General features: G+C 32.7%; 1 protein-coding gene across 1 annotated transcript; it reads right to left on the reverse strand.

Annotated features, from left to right (window-relative positions):
- Positions 1–737: 737 nt before the first annotated feature.
- Positions 738–8,017, reverse strand: LOC142606825 (delta(12)-acyl-lipid-desaturase-like). The gene is made up of 2 exons (XM_075778177.1): positions 7,900–8,017; positions 738–2,142 (listed from the first exon to the last, which is right to left on the reverse strand). The coding sequence occupies exon 2, from the start codon at positions 2,115–2,117 to the stop codon at positions 969–971; it is 1,149 nt and encodes a 382-aa protein (XP_075634292.1). The 5' UTR covers positions 2,118–2,142; positions 7,900–8,017; the 3' UTR covers positions 738–968.
- Positions 8,018–10,811: the final 2,794 nt, after the last annotated feature.

Raw genomic sequence — 10,811 nt, forward strand, 5'->3', positions numbered from 1 at the left:
AGGTCCAAACCAAAATCAATTGCCCTTCGATTCTAGTACTCTCCACCCCAAAAGAAAATCTATATATATAAAAAACTATTTGGTTAGGTAAAATTTCTGCAACTATTCTTGCATAAATGTAGGTAAACCGTAAACGAAGACCATGCTAAGTTAATCCTGTGTGCTGTTTGTGTGTGAAGGTTATTTTGTGATATCGATTTCTCTCTGCCTTTTTTTAGTCCTAATTTAAGGACATTGTGGTTTCACTTTCTCACTGCGACTTTCAAGTCTCTATTTAATTTAATTTTTTTTTTTTTTTTGAGAAAGTTCAAGTCTCTATTTAAGGACATACAGTATAATTTAACAAAATATAGAAAGTCTAATGTTTAGTCAACTGCCTAAAATGGGTTGATACCTCAATTTGTTGTTTCCTGTAACAACAGTATCTTATGCTTAGTCAAAACTACTCTACCACCCAATCCATAATGACCAATTCAATAGGTTGAAATCTATCTTATTTGTAAATAATAATAATAAGTTTAAGACATTAAGAATTGGTCCTGAAATAATATTAGAACAACACAAAAATACTCACTTTACCACAATTGTTTTAGGACAATTGTAGCAAAGTGTGTTTGTTTGTACGTGGTAGTTGCATTATTCAGCATGAAAAGTGACTCAATTATGTAATCAAATGTTGTTTTGACCATGTTGACTGAGAACTATCATTCAATTCCATTCATTTATGAACTTCCGAATGAAGACTTAAGAGAAATCTTAAGAACTAAACATTATTCCTTAAAGTTTAAACAGAACTTATACCAAAACAAAGCACAATTCATGTTTGGGAAGGTGCATTACATGTCCTTACAAGTTACAAAACTAGCATACTTTTCTTTTTTCTTCTTCTTTTCATCATAATTATTACTACGTTCATAAGCACACTACAGGTTCTCCTCTAACAACAATATTTTCTTTAGTAGCCAGCATCACAGCTTATTCTGGTACCAGAAAACGCCTTTGTTAGAGGCAGCCTCATCCGGCTCAACATAAATACACTCTTTAGCCTCTCTCCACATTGCTTTGTAAACTGGAGTGCCATCAAACTGGTAGTACTCATTAAGTATTGGCTTGATTGCTTTGGTAGCCTCCATTGCATGGTAATGAGGCATTGTAGAGAAGAGATGGTGAGCCACATGAGTGTCTGTAATATTATGGAAAACCTTATTTAGCACCCCATAATCTCTGTCCATGGTTGACAATGCTCCTCTCAGCCAATCCCATTCCGATGAGTCATAGTGTGGCAATGCAGGGTGAGTATGCTGCAAGTATGTGATCATCACAAGGAAGCCATTCACTACAAGCAATGGCATGCCATAAACACATACAAGCCAAGCCAGCCCTTTTGCTATTGCAACTCGGTAAAGCACAAAAGTTGTAGCAAAGATACCAGCATCCGAGATAAATATTTGAAGCCTTTCACGATCAGAATAAATGGGGCCATAGGGATCATAGTGGCATGCAAAACGGTCATAGGGGCGGCCTGAAACATTGAAGGCCAAGTACAAGGGCCATCCTAGAGTGAGTGTGACCAAAAGAGTTAAGGCCCTACCTGGTGGATTGTTTAAGTACTTGGAATACCATTGCATTTTGGATTTAGGCTTGGGGACAAACACCTCATCTCGATCAAGAGAACCTGTGTTGGAGTGATGGCGGCGGTGACTAATTTTCCATGAGAAATATGGCACCATAAGAGCAGAATGGAGGATGAGGCCAACTATGTCATCAAGCCATTGATAGTCACTGAAGGCATGGTGACCGCACTCATGTGCAATGACCCAAACACCAGTGAGAATGCAGCCTTGGAAAGCCCAATAGATTGGCCATGCAAAGTAGGAAAGGGGATATGGGAGGATTTGGAAGTAAGAGGTAGCAATGTAGTAGAAGAGGAAGGCTAAGGAGAGGTCGTAAACGACATAGGAGAATGAGCGAATTAGGGAGCGTTGGAAGCAATGGGGTGGTATGGTTTTCTTGACTTGGCTAAGTGTGAATGGGGGCTTTGTGTGTGGTACTCGTTGGAGGGTATTCTTCTGCTCTCCATTCTTCTTGGGGGAAGACATTCGGCCCCCAGCTCCCATTGTTCTTCCAGGCTTATGTGCGATCCTGAAAAAAGGTCAATACGTGTAAGTTGCTAGACATCCTAATCAACATTTTCAATGAAATGTCACATACTTTTCTTTAGAGTAAGAAAGAACTATTTCCTTAATTTAACACTTTGATGAAAGCTCAAAGATATCGTTCCTTAAACACAAGTTCAGGTTATCTATTAATACACTGAAAATGTAAACAAACTGAGCCAGGAATTTCCAAACAGTATTACAAGGTGTGTCGTGTACTATGGCATTCTGCGGTTAAATAGCATACGCTCAACAAGGTAGCAGGTAATCAGCATGGTGAACACTAAACAGAATATTATGGATTGGGAAACGCTAAAGCTTCACAACTATAGTTAAACCCACAATTCTTTCTTACATTATCTCAGTTTACACAAGTTAACCCACACATGACTCATCCATACACAATTTAACCCTCACAAAGTTAACCCAGAAAGCAATTTCTTGCTCTGGCTCTGTTCCAATACACAAACACATCTTTAGTACTTAGCAGCATTTAGAAGTGTACTTGACATGCACATGAAACTATATTACTCTCTCACTCTTACCTTCCCCCCTTTTGTTGATTAAATTATCTTTAGTTAAACATGATCATATGACTTCCCGTGAAGGAAAGTGAATTACTTCCACAAATAAATGCATGCAAGATTTGCAATTCACTTTTTGGGATATTTTGAATTCATTGGTTTATTGTGCTTAAAATTTAGAAAGTTTTAAACTTAAACGAATGGGTCCTCAACAGCATATAATAAAGCTATTAAAAAATCACCCAACCATTGATCACACCAACTGTGACCTCATCACTGGTTTCTTCTTTCAGAGAAAAGGAAGAAACCAATGTAACGACGTTTTTACTGAGGTGCAAAAACGCCTCCAAAATAGGCCAACCACATCAATGAATACCCCCACTTTATAAGGTGTACAACTTAGGGGGTCCACTGAAATTCAACTTAGTGAGACTAAAATAAATTATGCAAGCAATTGCTAGGTCATTCCATTCTGAACTTGAAGGTAGTATGTGTTATTTAAACAACCATTTTCGTTGTTTAAACAACACAACACATATTTTTACAATACTTTTTCATCCACATATATTTTCACAACATTTAAATAACGTTATTAGAATAACATTACTAAATAATCCCTAAGTAAACTTTTATTTTGAAAACATAAAGCTTTTTAAAAATTGTAAGTAAAAGTTAAAAGCTGAACAAAAACAGTTGAAGGCAAACAAACATTAAGGGGCTGTTTGGATTTTTTTTTTTTTTGTCATCAATCATCACTCTTCACTCAATTTTTGTCACTCATCACTCATTATTCATCACTCATTACCCCACTGCCTGAGTACAATGTCAGTGAGTATACCCACCCGTTTCATTTTCTTCTCCTTTCACCTTTTCATTTCATTTTCTTCTCCACAAAACATTGCCTTGTTACTCTCCAACACAAACCCGAACCCAGGTAAGATAGAAGACGATCGGTGTAGCAGCGACACCGATTGGTGTAGCGGCGGCGCCGATCTCCCACCTCTGACGTGTAGTGGTGTTGATCGGCGCCGATCTCCCACCTTCTCAACCCAGTGACGATCTCCACGTTTTATCGGTGTTGATTTTTGAAAACCCCAAGGCTTTATTTTTCATAGATCCCTAAAGTTTTATCGATGAAATTTGTAAAGATTTTTTGTGGGTATTGTTCAGTTTGTGCTCTGTTTTTGTTGTTGTTGTTCATGCCCCTTTTTTTGTCTCTGTTGCTTGTGGGTTTGTGAAATCGTGAAGCAGTAGCGGCGGGGGAGAGGGTGGCAGCCACGGAGGATTTTTGTGGGTTTGTGAAATTGTGAAGCAGCGGTGGCTATGGAGTTAGACTCATAGTGAACATGTTTGTGGGTTTGTGTATGATCTAACTCATGTGTTTATGGGTTTGATTTTCTGGGTTTGAGAAATCGGTACCCATGTGTTTTTTTTTTTTTTTTTGATGAAGTATATGTGTTGCTGTGAAGAAGAAATGAATGAAAAAGAATGAAGAAGAAGAAAAAAATGGTCGTTGGAGTGAGTCTGTGAAGAAGAAAGAAAGAAAGAAAGAAAAAGAAAGAAGAAGAAAAATGTGCGCTTGACGTGATTTGTGTCTAGCCATGGGTCCCATGAATGTGTGTTTAATTACGAAAATGTTATTGAAAACAGAGATATGGAAACTGAAAACATCTAAAATGTGTTTTCAGTTTTCATAACTCATTACTCAAATATCAGAGAATTGAATGATGGAAATAAAAACAGGAAACAAATCCAAACAATTTTTTTTTTCGTGAGACTCACTTATTTTGAATTATGAGCGATGAAAACAGAAAAACATAAATCCAGACCGCCTAAATGTTCTTTAACTTTCTTTCACATAAGAATGGATCTTATGCCAAGAAAGTCAACATCCATATTAAAGGGATGTCTGTACCACGTTTCAAGTTACAACTATCATGATTATCAAAACAAAGTTACAACTATCATAGCCATGGGATCCACCATATGAACTCCAAATCAACAAATTGATGCCATCCAAATCGTGGATGGGGACATCCAACGATTATCGGGTATTTGAGACAGTTGTACAAGAGAGGAAGGAAATTGCATAAATCAATTTCATTTTTCAATCACACTTTTCTTGTTTTTTTTTTGTTTTTCAGTCAAAGTTCATTGCATTTTCTTTGGCTATTTAATTCACTGCAGGACTTTAATTAGTTTGATTTCAAACGGATGGTAGTTGAAGCACCAATAATGACAAAAGGCTAGTCTATTCTATTAATAATTCAAATCATATCTCAAATTTTGTGTTATACTTTATATAATACTAACCACAACTTTCATGTTTTCTGATTTATTTAATAAAATAATTAAAGTTTAAAATGGAAGATAATTAGACACATAGCATACCACAAACTCAAATTTATCCCATATTCAACTTTTTACTCCACCAATTTATAATAGACCATGTATTTGATTTTGTTTTTTCATTTTAAACTTTGATTATTTTATTAGGAAAAAAAATACATAACAAGTTGTAATTGGTAGAATATAAGGTAGAACACAAAAAATGAAAAAATATATATGCGCTAAAACTAATCCAGTAAACTTTTACCTAAATATAAAATACATTACAAATGATATCTACTTTTCATGGCAAAAATATAAAATACATTACAAATGATATCTACTTTTCATGGCACTATGATATAATACTTTATTTTTTTGAAACAGCACTATGATATAATAATTAACAAGAGTGTATTTCGTTTAATTAGTTCGCTCCTCCTAGTTTTTTCAAAGAAAATATTCAACTCAATTCCCCTTCCTCTTACTATTGAATTATTAATTAAAAAAAAAAAGTACTTTACCATCAATGACATCGGCCATAATGTAACCTCCCTATTTTTGGTCCAAACGCTGCACCTATACCACATATGGAAATACCAACCATAGCAGGATTCTAGTTGTCAATAGACTAAACTTAGAGAAGAAGAAAAAAAAAACAAGTTGTAATAGACTTATTAGTGGTCCCAATTCCCAAAACGTGCATAATCAAACTCCTCACTTGTCATCATCTTATTCTTACGAATTACCCTCCATGACAAGGGATTAGGATTCTCAAGTTTTAGGAAACCTCTACTTTGTATTAGAATCCTATTCAGTAGATTAGAGAAATTATTGTTGTCGTGTGAAATTTTTTATTTTTTTTGAGAAGGGATGTCGTGTGAAATTTTGTTTCACCTATTTTACACCGAATACATAGGGTAGGGTTTTAAGAATTCTAAGTTAGATAACAAATTTATTCATGAAATCCATCAAAAAAAAAAAAAGGAAAGAAAAAACTTTATTCATTAAAATTAATTAAAGAGACTAAAAGTGAAGATGACGAAATACATGAGAAACTAATTATACGGTTACCTCTTTATTTCACTGAAAATTTCCCAACTTTCTAGAGAGAGAGATCCTTTTTTTTTTTTTTTTGTATACAAAATGTTTTCTTATAATGACTAATGAGCAGAGCAAAGCAACCGGTTCAAACCGGTCGGCCCGTAAATAAAACTAGTTTTTTTTATTTATTTAAAGAAAATAATTCAGTAATTATACGAATATTGTAAGGCGTTGTTTCCAAGAAGAAAATTTTAGTAATTAAAAATCTAAACGGCACTGCATTGTATCCGGAAAAAATATAAAAGGAAAAAAAAATAATAACAGCAAACTATAAAATTGCAGAGAAATAAGTATATTCATAAAGAAAGAGTCATATAATATACGTTAGAGAGATTCAACCAAAATACTCCGCATAAAAAATTTATGACTACGTAAATATTAAAATGTTTATCAAAACTGTTGGCGGATTGTAAATGGTGGAAAAAAAATAACAAATCTATATATAACAATAACAGACAAACAATTGTAATCTACCAAATAAAATAATTGTGGCCAAAACTATGACTTTTATGTAATTCTAAAATTACTCAAATTTTATTAATTGTACTTATCATTAGTGTAAAAAATAAAAAGTCAGAGCAGCAAAGCGCAATACTTCAAGGCTTGGAACAACCCAGGATGACATCAATATATCTTTAATTCAAAAGTGACGGCGACATGCAATTGCAATGCATGCAGGGGCGGAGCTATAGGAAGGGTCCCCCCTTTAAAAAATTATTTTATATTATGTGTAAGTATTAAAAATTTTAAATATTTAGCTACAAAAATAGAAGTTAAACTCCCAAATGTTTGAGTTAATCCAATGATGTTTTTAAAAACTAATAGAATTTGTCAATTAGTCAAGTAGTTATTGAGACAATGTAGTTTTTTTTTTCTTTAATTCATTTTTTGTACATGTTTAATATCAAACTAGACAACTTTTATATAGTATTTTATATACAATATATTTATAAATTATAATCTAGTATCAAAAAAATATTAATGTTTATATTTGTGTATGTGCGTTTACGTATGTGTGTGATAGAATATATTAACTAGAGACTAATATATTAGTAGCAAAATTTGGCCTCCAAACAAAAAATCCTAACTCCGCCCCTAAATGCATGGCCATGAAATTTATCGAGTCAGCCAAAAAAAAACTAGAAATTAACAAAAAAAAATTGAGGTGTTTAGTACTTGCACTTAAAAACTGAAAACTTGTGGGTTCTAGTTAGCTCAACTGGTAAAGTCTCTGATTGTTGTATAAGAGATCTGAGGTTTAATCCCCGCCTACACCAAAAACCGATTGATGTCTTGGTCTGATAATAAAGAGCTACTATTAGAATCGGACGTCATAGGTTGAAATGCTCTTAAAAAAAAAAACTGAAAACATGTGTAAAAATACATGTAGGTAGAAAAGTGTGTAGAAATACGTGTAATATTGTTTAAAAACTGAAAATATGTGTTTAAGTGAATGTACCAAACAAGGCCTAAGTAACGCTTATTTGATTCATCCAAAAAAAGAAAAGCCATCATCAATCATCACCATAAGAAATAACAAAAAAAAAAAAAAAAAAGAGCAATAATTGGATCTACCGGTTGAAAGTTGAAACTCGAAAATTGAGAAAAAGTAAATCTTTTGCATTAATGGGATAAAAGAAAATTCTCAACCCCATCAGAAAAGCTTAACACACACATCTCTGCAGATTGCACCCACAAGCCACATATAAAGAAAAAACTAACAAAAAAGATTTATAATCCATGCATGTCAAACACAAAGAGAAAGAGTATATTATATAGAGACATACCTGAAAACAAAGAAATAGAGAAGCCCTTTTAATTTCCCAGAAAGCTCTCTCTCTCAAACACAGTATCAGAGGCTGAGTTTGTTCTCTGCAATCTGCATTGGCTTTGTGTTTGTGTTGTGTTTCACAAAAGAGAGGGTCACTATCTATTTATGAACTCTCTTTTGGGCTATATTAGACAATGGGTCCCACAATGAGATCCACGTATACTTAACCTACCTTGTTTTTTTTATAAACGTGTAGGGGTAATTAATGGCCTTGATCTTTCAATGTTTTGTTTCTCCTAGTTGTAGACGGATTAAAATTGCGTTTTAATCACGAAACTACCACAGTTTCTGTTCTGCATTGTACTTCTACTATTCCGTGACGCATGGATTGCAAGCATATATATTCACATGTCTATTTAAGCATGCACTATTGATTGGGTACGATTGCTGATTAATTAAAAAATAAAAAATTTCTTCTTATCTTCTTGTCATCAAATACCGTAGATTTTTTTACTTTTTTTTGAAAGGGGTAGATTTTTTTACTTTAGTATAATTAAGAATATACTTTTTTTTTTTTTACCTAGTCACTTTTAATTTTCACCAACATCATATTTCTTTTATATATAAATAGAAGAGTATTGTATAACAGAATAATCCTAATATAGGGAACAGGTAGGGGATTCTGATGTGAGTTTTTTTAGGTGATTTTTGGTTTTATTACTTATATTGAATTCTTGCCTTAAAATAGGAAAGTTGCTACTATTACTCTTGAGCAATGGAATAACTTTTTACCAAGAAAAAAAAACTATAAAATAAGAGAAATGTTATGTTCATAATACTTTTATAATAAATTATAAGTTGCAGGTTATTATGAGTTGTTATTGGTAGACAAAAAATAATTTTAGTACGTGATAAATTTAAATTAAAACTAATAATAACAATTTACCACTTCTGATTTGTTGTAAATATATTGTAGACATAATATTTCTTATAAAATAAAAGAGATGAAATAGAAAACATTAATAAAAATTCGTAGTGTGTTAAATATTTTAATTTTTTACTTTATCAATAATGACCTATTTTCTATTGGACATATTAAATGAAATATATATTCCTCATTAAGCATCCTAAATCTTAAAAAATAATGTTACAGTTTGATTGGGTCTGGGCATGACAGAAATTTTTTCATCCCTTAACATTTATAAGTGTCACATATTATATTTTTACGTGCAATTAGATGGAAAAATAAAAGCGAAAATCAAGAGACATTAAAAAAAAAATCCTTATGGGTCCTTAAGGAAATTGAGAAAATTAGGAATTGACCTTTTGATTTATTGTGATCGTACCATCGTAGTGATTTTTTTTTTTAATCATTCCATTGGTCCATATCCAAGACCAAGAGAGGGAGAGGAAAGCAATAACAAAAACAGTATCTCGTGCGCAGAGCCCATGAGGCTTATATCTCACGCAACCCTAAATTTGGTACGTACCTTATAAAGTTAGGTAAGCTTACATCCTTGCACCAACCGCAACACAAATGGAATAAGCTTGGGTACAAATTATACTTTCATAATAGGTTCTGGTATTTAGTGAGGTGAATGAACACAACGGATGTTCATCAAAGAAGAATGGACACAACATATCATATTATATACTTACTATATAATAAAAATTGGCTTAAAATTTGCGTTCTTGCCAAGTGGCTATTCTCTTTATCTATTACTGTACTTATTTTTTTTAGAAACTTCTTATCTATTAGTACTTAATTGTTCTTATCAACGTATTTGTTAAAATGTTCTTATCAATTTTTATCTTAGACTCATTTTTTTTTCCCACTTCGTTATTGTTTTTTATATAAATTATCTATTTTATAAGTTTATCGCCAAAACTGTATAACGCATGGCGGATAGGCTTTTAACTAGTTTACAACTTTACATATAAATATAATTGCCCTATGCGGTATTTATGAAAAATCTCCTTATACTAATGGAGTGGATAAAAAATTTCAGCAACGGTTGTGATCTACTTACGGACAAACTGTGAATAGACCAAAGGGGCCATGATCACCTAAGGTGTTATTTATTTTTTAAAAGTATATATAAATTTAAAAAAATTTATTTTTTTTTTGAGAAATTAAAAAAAAAATTTAGGTGAAAAATTATACTTGCCCTCTCAAAAACTGACAACTAGTCAAAAAATGAAAGACCATATAAACAAATGGTCACACAACCCATTTCTATGATTGGCGATCCCTCCCAAAACAAAACACCCTCGTTTACCTAACAAATCCTTGGTACCGATTTGTTTAATAAATAAAAAAACAAATGATTATGTATTTATTTAGTTATTTTGAAATTCAAGTGATTATATGCCAAAGGCCTTGTAGCTGAATTGACACCTCCCTATGTACAAAATGTTTGGGGGTCTAGAGGGAAAAGTGTTCAATCTGCGGAGTAGCAGCATGTTGTAATTATTTCTAAAAAAAAATGATTATATATTTGATAATTTTTGGATATCCTTTTGGATATAAAGTTAAAAGTTTGGAACATTAAGATATTGAGATTTGAATGCTATCACAATAATATTTGGGTCTACACCATAGTTTTAAAAATCAGACCGAACTGGCCAGTTCAACCGGGAACCCAGAGCCAGTCCAGTCCGGTTAAAACATCCAAAACCTGTCAATAACCGATCAAAAATCGAAAAACCGGTCAATAACCTGGCAAAAATCGGGGTTGAACCGTAACTTTAAAAAAAAACAGTTTGATGTCAGGTTCGGTTTTTAAAACCATGGTCTACATGCCTAAACAACTTGTTTGAGTGTGTTCTACTTGACAACACTAGGGGTGTAATTAGAAATTTTTACTTGGGGGCCAAATTGCAATATTGATGAAATAATCATAATTCATAAATCTATAAATACAAAAT

Source organism: Castanea sativa, chromosome 8 (genome assembly GCF_040712315.1).
Source record: "Castanea sativa cultivar Marrone di Chiusa Pesio chromosome 8, ASM4071231v1".
NCBI classification, from domain to species: Eukaryota; Viridiplantae; Streptophyta; class Magnoliopsida; order Fagales; family Fagaceae; genus Castanea; species Castanea sativa.